The 25152-nt window shown below is 40.4% G+C and overlaps 1 protein-coding gene across 1 annotated transcript in view; it reads left to right on the top strand.

The window, feature by feature from the left end:
- Positions 1-5862: 5862 nt before the first annotated feature.
- LOC143293506 (uncharacterized) overlaps positions 5863-25152 on the top strand; it is a 109142-nt gene continuing 89852 nt past the window's right edge. The window contains exons 1-2 of the mRNA XM_076604407.1: positions 5863-6569; positions 23153-23257. Of these exons, the coding sequence (XP_076460522.1) occupies positions 6450-6569; positions 23153-23257 (225 nt within the window). The 5' untranslated portion in view covers positions 5863-6449. The remainder of the gene's footprint in view (positions 6570-23152; positions 23258-25152) is intronic.

Raw genomic sequence — 25152 nt, 5'->3', positions numbered from 1 at the left:
GTACGGCCAGTCCTCTCTTCTCCTCTACACACACCCCTCGGATGTCCAGTGGGTGTCAGTGAATGACCCAACCTTTAGCTTCCGTCGTCAGAACTGTGGTATTCTTTGTCAATATTCACCTCTTCAGTATAAGAGCGTTCCACTTGCAATATTTTGATGATGGTAATTGGGGTGAAATGCTGTTAACGTCGTCTCTTTTGCCGTTCGTATGGACTCGGAGAGTTAAATCTCAGTATCCAAGTTGAGTTACTTTGGACGGTTATTGCTAAGCATATTTTAATGAATGTTTATGTTCGAAAAGTGATTGTGCTTTATAAGTTTAATGATACACGTCCTGGGGCCAACACTGAGACATATAACTGAATTTGCAGACATTAAAGTTGTATCTTATCTCATCTGCAAACGCAAAATATCGCGAAAGCCCATGGCAACGTGCCTTTAAAAGGGACGTAGCCAATGCAATACTTAATACCATAAGGTTTGATTAGTTCCCTTGGATCCACATGGCCGGGGGTGGGGTGGGGGGTGGTGGGGGAGGGAGTTTGTTTTGTTGTTGTTGTCAGCTGTTGTTTTTTGGGGGGGTATATCTCCTGCACACACACACACACACACACATACACACACACACACACACACACACACACACACACACACACACACACACACACACAGAAAAACAAGAGGAAGAAGTAGAAAAAGACAGAAAAAAAAGGCTCCGCATTCACTTCATTTCGAAGCAAAGAGATTTTTAAAACGGAAATTAATGAGTTAAAAAAATAAATAAGTACATGAATAAATTTAAAAGAGCAAGCTTGATTCCCCGGAATACGGCGATCTTTGAAAACTTCGCCCCAAGAACAAGATTATTTGTAATGACAGGAAACAGGAATGAGTGTGGGTGAGTGTGTGTGTGTGTGTGTGTGTGTGTGTGTGTGTGTGTGTGTGTCTGTCTGTCTGTCTGTCTGTCTGTCTGCCTGTGCTTTTTTTCATTCATTTTTTTTTCCTGCTTGCCACGAGTTTGTTCGATGTGTGTTTGTTAGTTAGAAATACTCTTGCAAACTGTCACAGTAATTATTGTACGTGTATTGATACGTGTATTGATCAGTATTGCCAAATGTGTCGCAAGTTGTCATTCTGTTGTAGTGGTGTGGTGTTTAGTAAGGAACTGTTATGTTGATGAAGATGAAAAAAAAAATCTCCTTCAGTCTAGGCAAAGTGAAACAAAAGAAAGGAACTGGTGATAAAAACAACTGATAAACGATCATGTCGTCTCGCAATTTTTCCCATCTTCATAAAATTCCCTTTTCCCATGTATTCAACAAACTGCAAAAAATTAAAACTGATGTCAGTATATTCATCTATTTGTTTATTTATCTATTTTATTATTTATTCATTTATTTGTTTATTTATTCATTAATTTATCAACATTCGAAGATCTGCAAATTTCGGGCATTCCATAATAAATGAAATACAAAATCAATGCAATTCGTCCCATAAGACTGATATCGATTTGATTGTCTACAAGGTTTTGATTGTCTACAAGGGCATCAAGTTCAGTCAGGTGACTGACTTGGCAGTGACCAAATTTGAGGGCATCGACGCGGCACTGACAACTGATCACATCATGAATACTACGCTCAGTGGTGACTGACTCAGTGATCACATCATCAGTGAAGACACTCAGTTAATGACTGGATCAAGTTTATCGATCGCCGGCCGGATTACAATGCCAAACCTCAAGACTGAGATTGCCGGCGAGAGCATATATATATATATATATATATATATATATATATATATATATATATATATATATATATATATATTGCAGTTAGGTCAGTGATTAAATCAGTCACTTGAATCAAAATCGTTACTGACACTGACGACTGCAATAAAGCTAACCAGACAATAGTCAGTTTAGATAGCCAGCTCTGGTCAGTCACCGGCAGTGGATCCCAAAGAATTAGTTTAATGATTCAACCCAAATCATGCACTGATATTCTTCCAAGACCATCTCAGCGCCAGTGGTTAAAGAAAAATAATAATAATGAGAATAATGATGATGATGATGATGATGAACGATGCAGCCTATATATTTTGTAGCATTGAATCTTGTGCGCCGGAGACAAACGAAAAGCACTTTAACTCACGATGTTCAGCGGACGACAGTATATACAACTCTTTACCACGTACAGGGTCTATGGTGAAACTGAGATAGTACATATATTCAGTAGTGCAGTACATGTAGGGCCAATGCCGGATACTGGCTCGGAAGGCGAGAGAAATTATGGACTCGATACATCTCCGTCCGCAGTCAACACACACACACACACACCGGCATAGCCGGAGAGAGAGAGAGAGAGAGAGAGAGAGCAAAGACGAACAACAAACAACAAAAGACACCGCCGCCACCACCACCACCAAAATCAATATCTCAGGGGAGTCAACTCGACCATGCAATGAACACGCGCTCTGCGTCACGCACGCAGCTGGAAGTGTTGGGTCAGGTGAACTGAATTAGGTGTTTGAATGGAGACACGCTGTTGACGGTTATACCGTGCCGTTCACTGGCTGACACGCACGGCAGGCGCTGTGTACGTGCTTCCATGCCATGGTCAGAACAGTCCGGGAAGAGTTTGTTTACCCACTGATTCTTTGGTTGGACTTGGTGAAGCCGTGATATCACTGAGTCAGTGTGGCCGGCGTTCCCATCAATTCGAAGTTTACATGGTACACTTTGTGTACGTTCCAATGGTGTTGGCAATATCCGCAGTTTTCCCCTTCTGAAAAGACAGAATGAATAGTGTTCACAACAAAGCGTGAATGTTCACTCCGTCAGTCACAGCACAGAGACCGAGAACGAAGGGGAAGAATTGTGGATTTTCCCATGGTGTGTTTGGAATGTACACTGAGGAGGAAGGTGACAATTGTGAAGACGATCATCTTCCAATACAGTGTCCGTGGGGGGTCTGAATTCGAATCCCGGCCTCACTCTTTCTCAGGCTCCCGCGCTGGACTGGAAAAACCAGGCGACTCAATGAGCATCTATCCGTTACTGATCTAGTCATTCGGATGAGACGATAAACCGAGGTCCCCGTGTGCAGCACGCACTTGGCTCACTGAAATAGAACTCATGGCAACATAAGTGTTATGGCAATATTCTGTAGAAGAAATCCAGGTACACACTGCAAACACAAAATGCATGCATTAAAAGGACTGACCAAGTGCGTTAGTTGAGTTATGCTGCTGGTCAGGCATCTGCCAAGCAGATGTGTAGCGTAGCCTACATGGATTTATCGGAACGCAGTGAAACTGAAAGGTGTTATTCAGTGTCACGTGCAAAACAAAACATCACAAGTGATGCAATCCCAGGAGCGCGGAAGAATCGGAACAGCGGAGTGGTGGTGACCGGTGACATTCAGACCTCAGTGACCGCAGTGAAAGCCCAATGGGTTCTGCCACTACACGGTTTGAGGTCAGGGTGACAGCCCTTCACCGTCAAGGAGCATAGTCGTCAGTCAGCATCAAAGGCCTTAGTCGTCGTCAGGAGACCATTAGGAGATATTTATTTAATCACATCAGGACAGATATATTTAATTATATCAGGAGATATTTCCTTTTATTTTATTTTGTTTCGTTTTATTTTATTTTGACTCAAGGCCTGACAGAACGCGTTGTGTTACGCCATCGGCTCAATGCTGGTCAAGCCTCTGCACTATATGAGAGACTGATCTGGTATAGCGTATATATCAATATGGATTTGTCCGTGAACGCAGTGACGCCTCCTTGAGCAACTGAACTGGACTGAAGAGACCAGCGGCATTACTTATTGTTTCATGTTGCTCAGTGTCAGTCGAGTCCACAGCAGCCGCGGTCGCCGGCGTGAAAACACACACACACACACACACACACACACACATGCAGAAACGCACACACACACACACACACACACACACACACACACACACACACACACACTGAGATAGGAGGAGAAGATTGAAGAAAAAAGATGAGGGAAGAGGGCCGCCCATGCATGCAGTTGACTGATTTGCACAACAAAGAAAACCACCCGGTCTGGTATCAAATTGCGCACGTGTTGGTCTGTGTGTCACAGTGTGTGTCAGTGTGTGTGTGTGTGTGGTGCCGGCGTCATGCGTATGCGTGCGCGCGCGAGTGCTTGTGTGTTTGTTCAGCAAGGTTGGTTTGTGCGTCAGTGTGCACGTGTGTGTGTGTGTGTGTGTGTAGTCATATCACAGCTGCACGTGCGCAACTGGGATGTACACAAACATGCAACGTAAACCGAGTCACTGTGACTTTGACAACGGCAGTGATCGACTCGTCAGTGGCACAAGTGCTCTCACTTTCGGTTTTGTGGCTCCATTGATGACGCTGTCCGGTGCACATGTACCGAGCCGAAACTGCATATAATGCACTGACGGATATATACTGGTACATGCATACACTGACGTGCGCGCGCGCTGCACTCACACACACACACACACACACACACACACCGGCTCACACACACGGCACACACACACACACACACACACAACACACACACACACACACACACACACCCGGCACACTGTGACACACTCACACACACACACACACACACACACACACACACACATACTCGTGAGTCGGCGCTACGAGTCGGCGCGCGCGTGCGCTGTGACATGACTCGGACCTCGGCAGTGCGCGCACTGCACGTGCGCTGAGAGTGACTGAAAAATACTCCGGGCCGAGGCAGTGAGACACATGTTGCAGACAGACACACCAGCCATAACACTGAGCTGGACACATCATCAGCCAGACACCTTCAGTACAGTAAACTTAGCTCAACGTTGATTCAATATCAGTCATGTTTTAAACATTGTACCAAATAATGAAACATCGAATGATTTTTCTTTCGGGTAAACAACTTGAAGCTGGGAACGTGACAAAGTTAGGCTAATTTATGTCAGTTGTTGGGTCTTTTTCAGTGTTTCTTTGTTGTTGTTGTTTTGGGTTTTTTTTGTTTTGTTTGTTTGTTTGTGTTTTTTGTTGGTTTTTTTGTTTGTTTTTTAAATCTGACTCTTGTAACCAGTGGGTAAAATAAACCTGCTCCGGATAGGTCAGTTGAAAGAAAGAAAAAAGCTGTCACTCAGTCCTGTTGTCACAACTCAGTAATGTCGTGTAACTTGAATATGAATCGTTACTGACTCTGATCACTGATCAAATTTTACAATCGATTATATCAAAGGGAGACGGATGATAATCTGGAGGCACTGCAGGCAAAAATAGTTTACACTTATGATTTCCGAAACCTGGGTAATTGAGTCTCACCGCTTAAAATCTGAACTTTCGTTGCTTCTTTATCAGGATGAGTAGACGGACTGAGCAGCTTTGTTCAAGTTCCGGCTTTATTCCTCACCACTGATGATATCCACAGTAATCTGTAAGCCATCGTTTCCATCAGAAACAGATTAGATGTAGCCTATACATGTCAGAAAAGAAACTGGGAAGTCCCGTGCTTGTACGAGGCACTGACACACAAATTACTGTACACACCACGTCAGGATCTGTTCATGTTTACCATCCATTTTCTTTCAAGTTTTTTATTTATTCAGGTAATGTATTCAGTGCATGATTTTCCCCTTTAAACCGCAGAACGAAACAGTCAAGTTATGAAAAGGGTGGGAGGGGGGAGGGGCCGGGGGGAGGATGGGGGGAAGAGAAAGAAGTAATAACAGCATTTTATGAATGACTGTCACAGGCAGTCTCAGTCTCATCCATCGAAAGCCCTGACGGCCATCTGACCTTTGACTCACCTGGCCAGAAACGAAAACGAGGCAGGTAAATGAAATCAAGGTCGGGTAAACTTTTTCTCGGGATCTCATCCCCTGGAACATCTTTCTGTTGATTTTTATTCCCTTTGTCGTCTGTTAGCAAGAGTGGTCAACTCAACGACGTTTCGGAGAAACTGGCGATTATTATTAGTTTAACAACTGATAAGAAACCACGGCATCACTGATGTAAAACTGCAATTTCGTTTAATAACACTGCTCGGATCGTCTGTTTTTGTTGCACGAGAGGAAAAGCAGAACGAGGAAGTGGGTGAAAGTGGTTGGTCACATCAGGATACTTTTCAACATGAGAAGTCGCTTCTTCCGCCATGCCTGCTGCTCTGACTGACGGTGGTGGATCGAACTGCTGGGGATGTTTTGAGACACTGCACTGGAACTGAACGCGTGCCCGCGTGCTTCGTTGTCTCGTTGCGACTGCACTGGAATGGCGAACTGGCACTGGGTCGAGAAGCCATGTCGTCTGCTTCCGAAGCAGAAATTGGTTTCTACGGATTACAACTTGTGAACAATTTGCCAGGGATTTTGTGTTTTCCTTGGCTTATTCAGTGATCAACTCCACTGCTTGTTGCTGGCGTGTATGTTCCGTTATTTTCACAAATGAAGGTGATTGTGTGTTTCGATAGTGTTCGGGTGATTGTTCCTTGTGGAGATGGGGAAATACCCGTTCGGGAACTTATCATCAAGGCTATTCACCGATACAGAAAAGCTACTGGGAAGGTAAGACAAGTGAATAGTGTCTCGGTGTCTTAATAATGTTAGTAATGTTCTGTATATGGACAGAAAATGGACGAGTTTCGACTTGGGGACTCGCAGACAGGTTATGTTCGCCGCCATTTTCTTCGCCCCGTCCAGAGGAATTAGTTCACTTGACAGGTGTGTGTGTGTGTGATGACTTGTGTGTGGTTTGACTGATTTCCGCCCCTTTACAGTTTCCTTCGTCCTTTAACTGAAAAAGGGTACTGAGTTAAGTTTGTTAGCTTGTATACAGTAGTTATCAGGCTTTTGTGTGACTGTCAGATCACACCATTTGATTCAAGTCTCGTAGTCATACAAGCTCAGTGGGCCTAACGATGTCATTTAGAACACCCAGGGTTTTACCACTTTCAGTGCATGTGGCCGTTTTGTCAGTATTACTTGAATTACCAGTGTACATGAAAACAGGCCTTTTAGCAGACACTGATCAATGAATATAAACATACAATGCGGGCATTTTGTCACATGTTTTGTGCATGCTATTCGTGGAGCTGCACGCTCTTGTTGCCCGGTGAATTGGAGAGACTGGGCGAGAGTGGCACTGGGCGGCACTGCGCAGAGCATGACAACAGATCAATACTCACATCATTCACTTGTGCACTGAACTCAGTTTAAGCCTCTGTGAGAAAAAATGAGGATTTTAGAAATCAGATGTTACAAAAGAAATGAGATATATCACCAGAGAGATTTATTTGCATGCACTAAGCAGACAATTGCAGACTTACATGACAGAATGATGTAAATTTTAAAATTTCAGTTATACTTCATTTGGAACACACAAGTACAATGACACTGACAGCTGAGCATGCACATGTGCATCACAAGGATAAGTCAAATGCATATGCATGAAATATGCACACATACAATGAATTATGCACAGTATGTGATATACATCATACATTCATGCATGCATGTGCACACAACTACACATATGCAAATGGATGGGGAATGTATGTGCTTCAGAGTGTGTGTGTGTGTGTGTGTGTGTGTGTGTGTGAATGCAAAATATACTTACACCATGTCATTACTATCTTATTAACTGATAATTTTCATGTAGATGTTAGAAAAAATGGGCAAATTTGGAGGTGGTAGGGAACTGAATAAGTAGGTTAGATATGAATGTGTACATCTTACATCACTGTGTTATGTTGTAAACAATATGACACACTATAATATTGGAAACTACTACTTCATTTGTGGGCAGCAACTCCCATGTTAACTGTGGCTGAAAAATCAGCTGCAGAAGATTAAATCAAATATGTTAAGATCCATAAATCAGCAAAATTTTTAATGTCAGTGTCTAGTGGGCTAAGGAAATACAAAAATACCAGCACGCTCATCCCAGTAAAGGGAGTGTAGACAGGTCTGTATAAATGGTGTCAGACTCTGAGTGAACAAGGCTTATATATATCAGAATTATTAAAAACAAAACAAAAAAAACCCCTAAAACTTTGTAAAAGCCCTATCATACATTGTCTTTCTCACAGTAACCATGGGAGTTGGAGCCAGTGAATGCAACAGACACACAGAGAATGATAGATGGAATGAAATGATCAAATAATCAATCTCCCACCATGGTCCCCTAAGTTATGAATGAAAAAGGAAGAAAATTAAAAAGAGGTGTGTAATAGCAGCTTGGTCACCCTACCTTGCTTACAGTTATATTCACAAAAAACAACAATGAAATTTTAAATAATTATCAAAAGAAGAGATAAAAAGCCTCTCATTTTGACAATTTAAGTGTTCTGTATTATCACAATCACAGGATCAGGTTATGCCCAAAAAACGTTATGAATTATGATATGTGCGCCCCTTAGGCCAGTTAAGACCCTTCATAAGTGGAGTGTTCTATAGCTTTTGAGTCATCATTCATTCTGCTTTTTGTAGCCAGTATAAAGCATGCTGCCATAATCATAATGGCCAGTGTCTTAACTGTTTATGATTTCAAATATTTGGCACATGATTGAGCATCAGATTTGGCACACTGACAAAGTTCTTGTAATGTCTGCTTGATTTAAGATGAGTACTGAGTGTATGTGCGTGTATTATATGGAAAATATGTGTAACACTAACAGTAATATATTATAAATCAGAGCTATTGATAAACAGCAATACTTGTCAGCTCAGTTGAAATTCTATTACTTTTATAGTTTCAATAATAAAGAAATAACCAGTTTGATGGCAGAGAGACGAAGTGTGTGTGTGTGTGTGTGTGTGTGTGTGTGTGTGTGTGTGTGTGTGTGTGTGTGTGTGAACTGTATCAATCAGTGATACATCATAGTCATACAAAGACAATGTGCATATTTTTTGTTAAATTTCATGTGATGGGTGGGTAAGAAGGACTCAAAGGAGACATGGCTATAACAATGACTGAATGAGCCAGCTGATCACTGTTTGTTGAACATTTAGTTTAACAAATGTTAGAATGTTGCCCATGCCAACATATTTTCATCCCAAACACTGTGACCACAGTGGAGAAATTTGTGAACCCTGTCAGTGTACACTTTGGCTTGACAGAGCTCAGGTGACCAGTGGTCAAGGGACAACAGTACTGGGTCAGAATTAATGCTCCTCAGGCCACAAAGTGACACACCACCGTCAGTCATGGAAACTAAACACCATTGTCTCCATCACCAGTCAAACATTGTCAACATCAAGTGACAGCTGGTTATAAAATCTCAGGTCTGTTGATGTGACAGAGGGGTCACCAAGAGCATCAAATACTGTTTCAGTGTTTGTATTATGACTTGGCCAACCTTGTTGGTTGCCATAATTGAGACCATTGACATAGAGTTGTAGGACTCATGAGTGAAATTAAATGAGATCTCAGGTCTGTTTATTTTATATAAGTATAAAGCATGGGTGAACTGGAGAATGAACAAATGTATGAATTGGTTTTGTAAAACAGTGTAGTGTGATGCACTTTTACTCACTTGTGGTGCCCCATCCCATATGCTGCTACATCAGATTATATTTAATGTACTAGAAATCAGCTGCCCCTGGTCAAAATCTATGGAAACTGAACACACACACACACACACACACACACACACACACACACACACACACTCAGAGTGACACACACACACACAGAGTGACACACGCATACCACACACACACACACACACACACACACACACACACACACACACACACACACTCAGAGTGACACACACACACAGAGTGACACATGCATACCACACACACACACACAACTGTGTAAACTTAACAGACATCTTGTAAATTATACACAGTTTGTAAAGAACTATTTCGAGTTGAGTCAGATTGGCAAGCCTATAAAGACTTTATGAAATTATTTAAAGTGCCAGTAGTAGTAAAATGAATGGCCAAGTTTGATACACCTGTGCTGAAGTCCCACAAACCACTACCACACATTACCTGTGTCATTCTACTGCCAGTTGTACAACAACAACAATACCCCTGATACCATCTCCTGCTCCAGAGCTCTCTAACTGGAGACAAGATCTGTCCACAGAGATTGCTCAAGGGACAAACTCAGATAGTTTACCTTTCCTATCTCTCTCTCTCTCACACACACACTCTCTACTCCTCTTTAGGATCAGATAGGGAAGTCTTCTGCCATGAGAAAAGCAAGAGATAAATTCAGACCACCTTTTCCAATCACCTCTCTCCCTCCCTCCCTCTCTCTCCAGATCCTCAGGATCAGATAGGAAAGTCTTGCTACCTTGAGAGAAATACTGGTGTGACAACATTCCCCATTCACACTCACAGGGCCCTAGACCTCACCCCCCCCCCCCCCTCCCCTCACACCCCTCAGCTCACCTACCAACCTCCAGCTGACCAGGTGTGAAAGCTATCTGCCCAGGGTGTCTCTGGCCATTCCATTACACCTGTCATTTCACGCTTTGAACTTCAAAGGCTTTCATTTCCGTCATGTGTGTTGTGCCAGAAGCTCTTGTTTATTTTAGCCCTGGCTGCAAACGTCTTCATCGACCATCAGAAACGATATTTCTGACAGGGGGAAGACATGTGACAAACCAGAGGACATTATCTTGAAGCAGTCAACACAGCAGAGAGAGAGAAACAGCTGAACAATCCAAACAATAATAGCCTGAAGCAGCCAACAGACTTGAGGACAGTCTAAATTTAGCACCTTGCTTTCTGCCTGCCTCTATCTGACACACTTTCTCCTTTGAAAACCTAGCTGAGTGTGTGTGTGTGTGTGTGTGTGTGTGTTTGCAAACATGTGTCTGTGTGTGTCACTTTTTTGAGTGTGTGGAAAAGCCATGATTCTACATAATCAGATTGTCAATGCTCAGTAAATTAGTGGAGTGGTAGCCTAGTTGTAACATGTCCGCCTCTGAAACAAGAGAATCTGAGCGCACAGGTTTGAATCCCACACACACCATGAGACCAAAATGGTGGTCTTGATGTGAGTCATTAAGACAAGATGATGAACTGAGGTCCTGAATGCAGCTTTCACTTGGCATACATATAAGAACCGATGGCAACAAAAAGGTTGTCTCTGGTTGAATTCTGCAGAAAAAAACACTTTGATAGGAAAACCAAAAAAAATGCAGTGTTGCAGGCAGAAAATGTTATGAAAGAATAAAATGTGTGGCGCTCAAGCTCTCACTGTAGATGCATGCTCACCCTGGAGAGAGCAGCCCAAATTTTTCACACAGAAATTATCTGTTGTTACGAAAGTGTAATGCAATGCAATGCAAAATTACAGTACAATTTTTAGGAAATGTACCTGTACAGGTTTCACACCTAGCATTAGTGACAAGAATGATGAAATGATTGCATGATTGTGATGATATCAATCGATAAAATTTAAGAAATGCTGTTTCATTAACTGATTCAGTCAGTCTTCTCTCCAACTAAACTCATCAACTTTCCTTGTTCTCCTATTGCCACACAGTTTCCAGGGAACTTGTCCATTAATTTTTGTATAGATTTTATTATGTTCTATTTTATTCTAGTTTTCTACTTTTGGCACTGGCTGCATTGTCTTTCACTGCTGGTCTGCCTGCCTGTTTCTCAGTCTCACTCATTCCCTCATTCATTCTCCCAGTCGTGTTCATCTATCTCACTCACACTCACACAAAGTCACAGCAGACACACACACACACATTCTCTCCAAAATAGGACAGGCACAAGAGTGCAGAAGTTTTAATCCATGAGAACCTGATGACCTGGCTGCTTTGACAACCAACCCCACACATTGTATCAACCTGATGCCGGCTGAGCTTCTCTACCTTTGTGTGTGTGTGTGTGTGTGTGAGATAGAGTGAGAGAGAGCAAACTGAAACTGACAAGGTATCCATTGTTCTCTCTGTGCGTGTGTGTGTGTGTGTGTGTGTGTGTGTGTCGGAAGGGATGGCTTGGGGGAAGGAGGGGGTTGGGTGGGGGTGGGGGGTAATGGAGAACTTTAGTGTGTGGAGACCAGTTCTTTGATAATGGCTCCACACAGTGCAGGTCAGGGGGTGGGGTGGACCCGTGGGGTTGTCTGGGTCATGTGTCTAATTAGCGGGCAAACCCGGCACAGGGGGTGGTGGTGTTAATGACATGATGGCTGCAGTCAGGTGAAGTTTCAGTTTGAGCAGGTGTCAGTGTTCAGACTGGTTCCATATTATAGGCTGCACCACATATATTATGAAACAAAACAAAACAAAAAATAAAACAATGTACCAAAAATAAAATGAAAATAAAACAAAAAGAAGAAGAAAAGAAAGGGAAATAAAGGCGAAGATGCCTGGCCTTTGTATTATAAACCCAAAGTGTTGGTCAGGTCTTGATGAGAGCCTACCGTAGGTTTGTGTAAAACATAAACAAAAATGAAATGAAATAATTGGACAAGATTAAAAAAAAAAAGTAAGTAAATTTTATAAACGGACTTAATTAAATGAAGTTGGGAGAATGTGCAGTGGCAAGGATAGCAAAATATAAATATTGTGTTGCATGTCTTATGGGAACAAATGCTGAAATTGACATATAATATGTTTGTATACAACATTGTTCATTTACTTGTTGATTGACATTTCATCAACTGATCTAGCTACTCATGACAAATAGATCTGTGTGATCAGGTTCAGTGTCTGTCCTCATAGTTGATTTTGATGAACTTCATGAAGAATACCCATGTTGTGATTCTTCAAGAGTGAAACCATTCACTGTTCACACACAGTGATTACAGTCATAATTTCCCTTTCACCCTTCACTTTCTCTATCGCCAGTTTTGAGTTTGTAACACTGTCAGTGTCATTACTGGCCAGAAATAAACATGGGATGTTTGGTGGAGGAATGTTACATTGAACATTACACTGACTTCAGCTGGGAGGAGTGGGTGTGTGTGGGGAGGGGGGAGGGGGTTTCAGTCAATATGCACAGGCTTCAGCTGACTTTACCACTGAGCAATAACTGATCACTATAGTAAGACTAAGGGGAATAATTAGCATACATACCCATTGTGTCCAATAAGAACAGGCATTGTTGAACAAGACTGAAGTGACTAAGTTGTGCAGTGCCTCCTATAGCTGTGATGGCCCTCTGTCTGTGCTGCATCCTTTGTCATGATTTTGTGTGCTGGACTCAGCTGTGGGCTGAGAGATTATGTGATGTGATTTACAAGCCTGTGGATTCATGATTTCCAAATTATGGATGAATAAAGATACAATGTATACACTATTGTGTAGTATTGTATTATATTTTATTGATCTATCCAAGCGGGAAAAACCCAGGTCATTGAACTGCCTTGACATTTAGTAGGCAAAGTATGAGAAAGATTACCCCTTGGCCTTTTTTGCTGTTGATGGAAATTTGTGGGGTGGCCCAGATGAAGTCATTTGTTAAAAGGATTTGGAAGTGTATTGAGTCCTTTTCCACATGTATGTATACACATCACACACTCTCTCTTTTCTATCTCTGTCTTGTGCACATGCACACATCCTCTCTCTTTCTTGCTTTGTCTCTGCCTCTCTCTCATTGTTTTTTCAGTGTGTTTATTATCAATATTTGCTTTATTGAATGTTTAGTGTGTTTCTTCTAATACTCATAACACTTCAGTTGAAAACTGTAACCTCTTGACATAAGGGTTGTAGATCTATCTAAGGCAATGTCAGTAAAAAAAAAAAAGTGTCTGACGCCTTTTTCTCTCCATATCCCCCTCCCCCACCACCCCTTCCCCTTTTTTTCTATTAGGATCAATATGAAGCATAAAATGTTCATGTTTGTTTATTACATGCTCTCCTATTGTGACCATCACCTACTTTACATGGGCAGATGGCCTGGCTCAGTAAAAATATCCCGTGTTCCCCCCCGTCCCCCTCTCTGTCTTTCATAGATTTTTTTAATAAAACTAAAAGAAGAGATTGAAAAAAATATATATACATATATTATATGTAAGCACACACACGTATACAGTACATGTTGTACTTGAAGAGTTTTCAATGATCCAACGCTCTGAATAAATAAATCAAATCATTGTTTTAGACTTGAGTGTACTGTAATCCTGAAGACAGGACAGATGCCTTTCATGTCAGTTTCTCACTCATCTGGTAAACTGTAAAGTGTTATCAGATTCACATGGGTCTTTTGTCAGTGAGTGTAGAAAGCTAGAGAAAAACCTTCACTGGTTCAGCATTCCACAGGACCAAAAACACCATGAGAGAGGGTGAAAGTGGAGGTGTGGTCATGACTTCTTTTCTTTCTGCTTAATCTACAGAAAAGCTCCAGCAGGAAATGGGATCTGTGGTGTTGGTGTCTGTCCCAGTTCTTAGCCAGACTCCAGTACACAGAAAAATTAGAACTTATCACTTAGGCTGTTACATTGACAGAGAGAGAGAGAGAGAGACACTGAGAGAGAGCAGGACAGAAGTGAGACAGAGACACACACACACACACACACAGACAGAGAGAGAGAGAGGGAGAGAGCAGGATATTTGGCTGATTTCTCCAGGGTGGCAGGCTGGTCTCTTGTCTTCTCTTTCTGTTCACTCAGCTGATGTTGTCATAGTTTTCACACACAAAAATTAACACAGTGCAGCTGATAGTACTTTTATTCATGCTGCAACCTGGGAGACCAGTTGGCCTTTCAGAACCACCCCACCGTTGACTCTTATTTCCTCTTGGCCCAGAGAGAGGGGATGTAATGTGGGCAAGACACACTCTCAGATTGATTGTCATACATTGTGTGTGTGTGTGTGTGTGTGTGTGTGTGTGTGTGCATAGATTTGTACGAGTATGCACACATTGGTGGGTGTGCACAAGTTGGCTGAAGATGGGTCATTCATATTCTTATTTAATTTAAATCATTTACCATCTTTGTATGTTTTTGTTTTTTTATTGTGTTTTAATGCATATTTTACTAGCTTTTATTTAGTTTTGTTATTTGATTGCACTTCCTTAAAATGTTTAAACCAAGTCAGGCATCTGTATTTATTTTTAAAACAAATATTCAGATGTGGTGCAGGATTAAAAAAAAGACCAGTCCATATCATGCTTTGATGCTACCTTGAAACTGAAACTGTAAACCACCCCTCCCCCCCCCCCCACCAACACACCCTGCCCAACCCTGCCCCCTCCATGCCCCCACCCACCCACCCACCCCAAAGGAAAAAAGAGCTAAATAGGATTTATACCACAGTGTATTAGTTCTAGAAACATTAATTCTACATGGTTCATGAAGACACTTGTTAGCAAGGTTCAGTTGTTTTTAAAATCCTGAATTAATGTGGTTTTATTCATTATAAATCCAGGCAACAGTGATGAGCTAATTCACAGAGTTGTAGAAGATTGTAGAATTTGCAGTATGGTATTGTACTGTATTGTATTATGACTTTTTATACAGATTTCTTTATGTGAAAACTGAAAGCTCCCCAGAGTGTGTTGCCACAGTGCAGCACCACACTTTTTTTTTTTTTCACTGTCAGCAGCAGTATTTGTTTTGCTATCCAAGTGGCATTTTCAACAGAATTTTGTCACATGGTTCTTTTTCATACACTGAGTGCATGCTGCACACAGTCACAAGACCTCAGTTTGTCGTCACACCCAAGAGACTGTGTATGAATACTTACAGCACTTTCAGTTTACATCCACACAGTCATTTCATTTGGAGGGAAAACAAACAACCTAAACAGATGACGAAAGAAGAAAACATTCCTGAAGGAATGCACCAAATGAACAATGTGACTGTAGTACTGTTCTAACATTTGACACTGGAGCTGGATTTAAACATAGAGGGGGCAATGTGTGAAGTTGGTTGGAGTGCCTGGCTTTGGCAGAGAGCCATATTGATTGCTTTTGTGAGTGAGGAAAGGCATTCTGTGTGTGTGTGTGTTGCTCACTGTTGTGTGATTTGTTTGCACAATGCAGCTGACAGCCCATGCTGGGTAGGGAAAAGTGGAGGGGGCACAAAGAAGAGTTTTCTCCCATATATGAAGTTATGTTAAACAGTATGAAAAGAAAATGCAAAATGTACTTGTTCATGAAACAAGAGGTACCATGTATAAAACCACTCCATATAATGTGGCATCATGTGCATGTGAATGCACACACACACGAACACACTCTCACTGTATCATACGCACTTGCACTTTTTGACCAAATACTTCTCATCTGGGCTGTTTCATTAACTTCTGGTCGATGCAGTAGCCTGGGTAGGTTTGTATTATGGATAGGAGAAACATATTGTACGTGTTGTGAATGGAACTGGAGAAAATATTTATCACAGTATCAGGATAACTTTACTGATAAAAATTATCAATAAAATGATTAGCTTTTATTTGCTTATCTACTAATCTAGGTTTGATATCATACTCCATCAGTTTGATAGCCTTGTCTTTCTTTTAGTGGTGGGTGCACTGGACTTACCCTCTACAGTTCTTGGATGGGTTGTGGTTGGAGATATTTTGTCCAATCTCCCAGATTAGTAACTAAAGTTGTGCAGATGTGCTAGTGCCTGAAAACCCCCTAGTGCCTGAAAACCCACTTTGCACATATATGGTGTGCAGAAGATGGTACAGATAGATCTAATATAAAGATCCAGAAATTTGTGTCAGTTTGGTGTGTTGTGTATACTGTTGTATGTGCGTGCATGGATGCACATCTGTATTCTTGTGTACTTTGTGTCTGACTGATATGTTATTGTAGAGTGCTTTGAGAGGGTTGAAAGCAATTTAAAAAATCATTATTATTAATTATCATTATTATCATTATTGTTATTGAATAACAGCAGTATGCACCAGTCTCAACAAGAATCATTAGCAAGTTGATATCACTATCAGTTGTATTTCTTTTATTTGAAAGAGGAAGGAACAGAATTTCCGGAAAATGATCTGTTCTTGATTATGACTGTCAGTATAGAAACTAAAGTCATTGGTGTGGACATAACTGTTTCATTGGTAATATATTGTACTGTTGTTTTTTTGTTGTTGTTGTCACAACAGATTTAGAACTCTGATGCAATTTGGGCTGCTCTCCCAAGGGAGAGTGCTTTGTCACAATGCAGCACCACCCAGTTTTTGTTTCTTTTTCTGTCTGCAAACTGTGTAATTTGCTTTCCTATCAAAGTGGGTTTTCTGTGGAATTTGGAAGGGGCAAACCATTAGTTGCTGTGGGTACTTGTATACATGTATGTGTGCTAAGCACATGCTAGACACAGGTCCTCGCTTCATTGCTCATCCGAATGATCGAATGATCGAGTGCTTTATCACTTAGAGCATGTTCATGAGTAGGATGCTTGTAAATCAATAATTCTATGATGGTTTGGATGCTGTCAGTTGTCGTACCAAAAAAAAAGATTATTTTTATTTTATTTTTATTTTTTTAAATAACAAAACAGGTAATTTGTGTAGACTTGTTTGCTGGTCTTTACTAATTAATCAGTACACATGTATACTGTATATATTATATACAATAGTTTAAAAAAAATAATTTTCTGCACTCATTCCTCTCCTCTTCTGCCCTCTCTCCCTTCTCCAACCCCAGGCCTGTTCATGAAATGTAAATTTCCATTTTCTTTCTTTTCTTTTGTTTGTTTTGTTTTTTGGTCCCAGTGAAACTGATTTGTTTGAAAACAATGCAGTTAGCCCTGGCTGTTTGTGTGACCCTGCGACACTGACGACAGATTGAAATTGGGCTTTTTCCAAGTACAGGTCTGATGTATGTACTTGTATACAGACAGGTCTGACTGGATTTGTTTTCCACTTGTCTGGATCATGTTTTGTAGGGTTGGGGTAAGAGAAAATGTAGTGTTGCATTGCATGAAGCAGTGTTAAGGTTGGCTGGAGTTAACTCTACATCAGCAGCTTGTTATTTGACTGGGATACAATGATAGTCATTTGTTGGAAGCCTTTTTTGTCCAGAACAGAAGGAGGAAAATAGTTTTGAAGCTGACTCTGACCTGTACAATTATGACAAAATATTTTTGTTTCGTACAGAGCTACATGTTTTGTGTGGTCATGAAGGGAAAAAAAAACTGTATGGGGACGAAGAGGAACAGCTCATTTTAAAACTGTATACTGCTTCGTTAGGGTTTCATTCTGTGACCTCTTAGATTGACTGCGACCATTATGGGATGGAAGTCGTCAGGTTTCATTTTATAACTTCTTAGACAGACTGCATCCATTAATTGTGATGGAAGAACAACTCCTTGATGGATGTTGTGTGTCCGTAATTTGCTGGAAGAACAGCCTGTTAATGGATTTGTTGCTGATGTCTGAGTTTTGTGTTTGGAGTCATGGAGACTTGTGTAAAAATAAAAGAAATCAGTGCGTTTGATTTTACAGTGAAAATTACACTGCCTGTACTTGCAGTCTTGGATTTGTGTAGGGAATTATTTTATTTATTCATTTATTTATTTATTTGCATTCTCATTTATTTTCTTGTTCGGAAAATGGTAAGTTCTATATTGCTCTTCACTGTGTTGTCTTTGCTTAATCTAGATTGCATACCACTTCTGTTGTAACAGGTAAAATGCAAACTGCTGCTGTTACTTCCTGTATGCACTTCTACTTGTAGTAGTAGTCTTAAAGGGACTGGCTGAAGCGTAAGTTTTCTGAGCCAATAAACTTCCTGTCTATCAAAATGTTTTAGTGGGTTTGCAGATTGCATGAGTGCATTCTGTCATAAAAACAAAGCAATAATCAAAGTCCAAAAGTATTTTGCTAAGAATTACAGTTATGTTCTGGAGATGTTTTAATGTGTTAGTAGAAGTTGCTGTTTTAAATTTAGGCAGTAGTGATTTCCAGAAGTACACAACTTTATTTATTGCTAAAGCAATATTTGTTTTTTAGTTGTGAAACATTGAACAAGTTAGGTTGTGGGGTTGTATACATTATTACATACTTGTATGCATATTGGTTTTTCTCTGTTGGTAAAGTTAGTACTGGTAGTGAGTAGTAGAAAAAACAAAAACATGTATAAAATTTACCTTCAGTGACAGTGGCATCAGCGATGGTAAGGTTGACTTGCACTGGCTGACTCCTACTACGACATACTTGTGAGACTTGAATCACTCACTGTCACTGTGGAGTTACCTCATTGAACACATAATGTAGTGTAAGTGTCTCTGAGAGAGAGAGTGTGTAAGAGAGAGGAGAGCGTGTGCGTGTGTGTGTGAAAGTGAGAGTGACTGTGTGTGAAATCAAAATCGAAACTTTTTTATTGAGGGAAAAGGAATAGGCACTTATCGGCCTGTTTTCATCCTACCCTCATAAAGAAAACATATAAACTAATCTAGGAAATACAAGAAGACTGAAAAAAGGAGGGAAAAAACCCCACATCGCATGGCAACAACGCTACTGAAAGAGAGAGAGAGAGAGAGAGTGCTCATGCATGAAATGACACATTAGTCTTTTTGTTTTTTCTCCAACAACTGATAAAAATGCATTTTCAGACATCTCTACATTTTAAGCTGCATTATTATCATCTGCTAGCAGACATGATTAATAACCTTTTGCATGGTTTAAAATTGCTGTCCATTAAAGGTCAGGAAAAGAGAAGGATTTCGTTGCCAACCTCATCATGTGACTGTGAGTTAATATCCTGTAATTGTCGTCACAGATAAACAACAGTGCACACAACTCACATGCAAATGTATGTGCTTGTATGTGCACACATCCTCACACACACACACCTCAGCAAACACATGTAGATAGATACTAAGATAGATAGAGAGAGAGATATCCAGATATGCATACATGTATAATATACACTTGTGTTTTCCTGTGAACACACACTCACAAATTATACAAAAATGCAAGCAAAACGTTCTGGAGTTATTATTTCAAGGATCAGAGGTCCGTTGTACTGACTTGTAACTGACTTGTACTCTCTAACTTCAGAACCAAATTTGGTTGTGAGACTGGTCAGCATCATTATTATCTCACCAAACTCTCGGTGTGTATGTGTGTGTGTCACTGTGTGTGTGTGTGGTGTGTGTGTGCGTGAAAATGTACAGTGTTTGTGCCTGAGCATGTGTGTATGATTGCGCATTACTTTTACTCTCTTTTTTTTCATCCCACTGAATGTTACATGTTCCTAAATTTTCTTTTCAAGAAATTGCAGCAGTTAAAGTTGTGAAAAAAGTTTTTCTGTGCTCAGTCCATCATCTGGCAACAGACAGACATGATAATATTAATAACCTTTTGCTTACCAGTTACAATTGCCGCCAGCTAAAGGTCATGAAAAGAGTAGGATTTCTGTCTGTCCCCCCTTCACTTCACAGAATTGTGGGTCAATGTACTGTTGCTATAGTTGGAGAGAGAAAAGGGGTTGGGGGGCAGGGGGTGGGTGGGGGAGGGGGAGGTGCACAGAGAGAGAGAGAGAGAGAGAGAGAATATTGAGTCGGCAGAGAAAGACAGTGTGCCCTTTCACACACACACACACACACACACATACATTATGCACTCATGTACTAATGTAGGCAGTTGTGTATTATATTGATAAATATCTATACACAGACACACAGTCATGCACGCTTACTTACTCACTCACACAGGCATTCACTCACACTCTTACATATTACACGATATATATTTTATATACAACACACGCTTAGATTCTCACATGTTTCTCTGTTTCTGTCTGTCTGTCTGTCACTCTCGCTCTCACAGAGTGACATTCACACCCATTTACTGATTCAGTCACATTCACACAACTACAATATATCATGAGAAACAGGTCTCTCATTGAGGGTTCAGTATATTATATATCAGTTTCTCTTCAATGCATGCACATGTGTTGTTAATAAAAATGACATATCTGGATACAGTGTGTGAATCAATGCTGATGTGAGCACACATGAATACTGTACAGAAAAAAAAAGAGTCACAGAAATTGAATAGTATGTGTGCTTGTTAGATGAAATATCTGTTTATTGTGAGACATGTCTTCCCTTCTTCCCAGTGCCCTTCTCATACCACCAAAAAGTAAACAAGTAAATATGTGGGGGAAGGAGGAGAAAAACATGTGTGACAGAGGTAAACATGTACAGCACTAAATTACCATTCCCCAACTTTTACAGCTCTGCTTTGCAGCTGCTGGCTCGTTTTGGATTACTACTTTTCGCAGCTGCTCCTCACGTTATTGTACATAAATGTTGCTCACACTGGCTGTCAGAGCATGATAGAGCTCTTTAATTACTGTGTATACAATTCAGAAGTGGTTTGGCAGAATTGGTTAGGCATCAGACTTTTGATTCAGTGTTCACAAGTGATCAGGCTTGGAGGTTTCATTTTGGCTTGATGCTGTGTCCTTGGGAAATGCACTTTGATTGTCCTCATTCCACCCAGATGTGAATGGGTATCTGACTAGGGTTTGGGGCGATGGAAACAGTAGGAGAGGATTGGGCCCCACCTTCCAATGCTAAACCCTAGACTCAGTGGATGTGAATTCACTGTCCCGATGGCCATAAAAGGCTTTTGGTCATTTAACTTTTAGTATGTATAGCTGTATACTATTCATTTTACATGCAAATACATCCACAAACCTGTGCATGTATGTGTGCATGCATGTTGGTATGTGTCTGAGAGAGAGGAAATGTTTGTGTTATGGTCTGTGTGATAGTGTGAGTATGTATATGTGTACACAAATGCATCTTTGAGTGCATGTGTGTATGAACATAAGCATGCATGCGTGCGTGAGTGAATGTGTGCATGTTTTTATGAAGTGTGTCAAGAAGAGTGCAGGTTACACAGCTTTATTTTTTATACATACATATGCAGAACTGGATAAAATACCACACAGAACAGATTCACAAAACTATGTTTCCTAGATTAACCCTCTCATGGCTGATATGGGTATGTCATGAAACATTAGACTCTTGAATATGTTATAATGTGCATTTATCTGTGAGTTTTCACTTTCCAAGCAAATGGTGTTATTCTGCCTCATGGAATAGAAAATATATAAAAATAAAATGTTACCTGTTGAACTTTGGCTCCAGCACAATTTTAGTTCACCATAATTTATTATTTTGACTGTCGAGTTCTCACTGTCCAGAATATGAACAGTGGGATACCCAGATAGATTTGAGCACAAGATATGGCAGTGTTTAAGGCGAACTATTTATGATTCCCAGCAATTTGTAATTCATCAACTGCTGAAATCATACATGCCACTCTGTGGTGGGTAGCTTACTGTAATTTCTGTGACTGGTTGTATATCTGATGATTCCTTACCCCAATGTCCCTCCATTCCACTGTTTTTGGGTTTTTTTTGTGGTGAATATTAACAATAACCCCCTCCTTATTTTCAGTACTAATCTCACCCACCCACCACACCCACTGTGTGAGTGTGAAATATATATATATATATATATATATATAGTGCTGAAATGAATGAATGTATTTTTCTTGTACAGTTGCAGTAAATAGACAATAAACCTAATGAGAAGAAATGTTTTTTTAAAGAAAAAAAAAAGAAAAGATGATTAGTTAAAATCAGTAAATTGTATTTTCATGGTTGTATGTGTGTGCATGTGGTTTGTGACTGTGGGAGAGACAGAAACAAATAGTAAAACAGACATCAGACACAGACAGAGCTCATGGATAAGTTTATACAATTTTAAACATGTACATATGCATGTAAAAAAAAAATTTTGCCTGTGTAATGACACCTAAGTGTGTACATAAGTAAATCGACCGGTATTTTTTCTTTTTCTTTTAATGCTGTTACATTTCATGTATCATTGTATGGTGTTGATAAATGACAGATTAGTCACTGCTACAGCCATTACAGGTCTGTATTGTAGTTGGTACTCAAGGCGCCAACAAATCTCCTGTCATGATTTGATGGGTTTGTTTTTTTTATGTTGGCATTCCTTTAGCATCAGTTTTTTCTGTGGTGAACTGAGAAAGGAGAGTTGTGACTCAGGCTATCTGTGTGTATGTATATATATATATATATATATATATATATATATATATATATATATATAATATATATATATATATATGTGTGTGTGTGTGTGTGTGTGTGTGTGTGTACCTTTATTATTATTATTATATTTATCATGAAAAACACCCTGTGTTTGATGCAGTGCTGTGTGTTTGTGTTTTTAGGCAGGGAGTCACTGGGTGGATGTGCACAAGTTGAAGACCATCAGTGGCGGTGGTATCCTTGACCCTGATGACCAGCTGAACGATGTCTGTGATGATAGAGAACAGGTGAGTGATACTGCAGCTGGAATAGTAATAATAATACTAATAATAGAAATAATGATATAGGCATGAGATTCATAAATAATAATCATAATGCAGGCATGAGATTCTTCACACAGTCTAAAATCAGGGTGAAGGAAAATCTATCTGAAAGATGGCAAATTTAACGTATAATGGTGGGGGTAACGTAGGAATTCCACTTTCAGACTGAAACAGGCTGAGGATGTCTGAATCTCATCCATGTACCAGTAATCAGTTTAAGTTAAGCTTGAGAACCTACAGATGGAGAAAAGAAAGGGGTTGGGTGTGTGTGTGTTGGGGGGGGGGGGATGCTATCATGGAAAGAAATAGGTTTTACAAGCTAATTAATGTAAGCCAAACATGAAAGAACTGAGTGCAGGGGTTTGAGGAAGTGAAATACGGAGCTCATCTCAGATAGCTCTGTGTAAAGATGGAATTTAGTTAGTAGTAGTATGTACCCAGTCAGTTGCTGTAAATTATTCTTCAGTGTGAGACTTAGCTCTTCTGTATTGTCATCTCTTAAACGTGTTGTCTTATGAAGGTCCTGTGGCTCTTCTGTACATATCTTCTGAAAGTATTGTCTTGTGAAGGTTCTGTTTTAAGTCATTGGAGTGGTGGCTTAGTGTTAATGTGCCCAGCTAGGAAGTGAGTGTCTACAGGATCAAGTCCCATATATATATATATATATATATGTCACAGTTTTTACCCCCGACCCTCTCCACTAGACCTTGAGTGGTAGTCTGGGTGCTAGTGATGTGAATAAGATGATAAAGAAGTTCTGTGTATAAAATGCAGATAGTGCATGTACAGCAACAAAATGGTCATCCAACACAAATACACTTCCAGTCACACTAGAAACAAAATATGGCGCCTCATTGTAGTGATGTGCTCTGCCTGAGGAGAGAGAAAAATACAAATTATTGGTACATAAACTGTAATGTGCATGGTTTGAATTGATTTATAATATTCCCCCCCCAAAAAAAATATATCCTGCAGGGCATTTGTCTAAGACATGTATGTTTGACATCGTGTGGATTTCTATTGCCCCATGAGCACTTCAAAAGATTTGGTATGTATGCATCTGTGTGCTTGCATTTTCTTTATCCGTCAGTCCACAGTTCATCTCCTTTTTCATTTTTTTTCCTGCAGTGGAAAAGATGCCATTTCTTTCAATAAATGAATAAAATTTAGCCAAGATTATAACATAAACTTATTTTGTTCATAATCAACAAGATAACCAGTTTTGATTACACACAGTTTGAAACTTTCCTGTATCAGGTGGTTTACAGACTTTACAACAATATGCATGATACGACTTGCACAGCATGCATGACCCATGTGGAGTGGTGGCTTAGTGGGTAATGCGCCCATCAAGGGAGCCAGTGTACACAGGTTTGTTTTCCCATATGGACAGGTAATTTTGACGTGAGGTCCCACAGCAAAAGGGTTGGTCCATGGCAAAGTTCTGCAGAACAATGTTCTTGAACAGCAAAACAAATTAATACGCTTGCAGAAAAAAAAAAAAAAATGAAGGGGTGGTGTTGCACTGTGGGCGATGCGCTCTCCGCAGGGAGAGCAGCCCGAAGTTCAACAGAAATCCTGGTTATGACAAAGTGTAATATACATACAGTGCAGTACAATACATTACAATACAATGTTGAATTCCAACAAGTCTTCCTTACTCCCCAGGTGATACACGTACATGCGGCTGTTCTCATATTGAAAACACTACTGCGCTCACAGGTTCATAAGAGAAAGGTCCAGGGTCTGTGAGGGTTGGTGACGGGGGGAGTTGAGAGGCGAAGGGGGGGGGGTCTGAACCAAGGTGTGGCTACACGGTTTGACCAGGCCTGACAGTACAAGACTTCCACCGCCACGTG

The sequence above is a fragment of the Babylonia areolata genome, chromosome 19 (genome assembly GCF_041734735.1).
Source record: "Babylonia areolata isolate BAREFJ2019XMU chromosome 19, ASM4173473v1, whole genome shotgun sequence".
NCBI lineage: Eukaryota > Metazoa > Mollusca > Gastropoda > Neogastropoda > Buccinidae > Babylonia > Babylonia areolata.
Note: the sequence above shows the minus strand (reverse complement) of the source record. Positions and strands in the feature narration are given on the sequence as shown.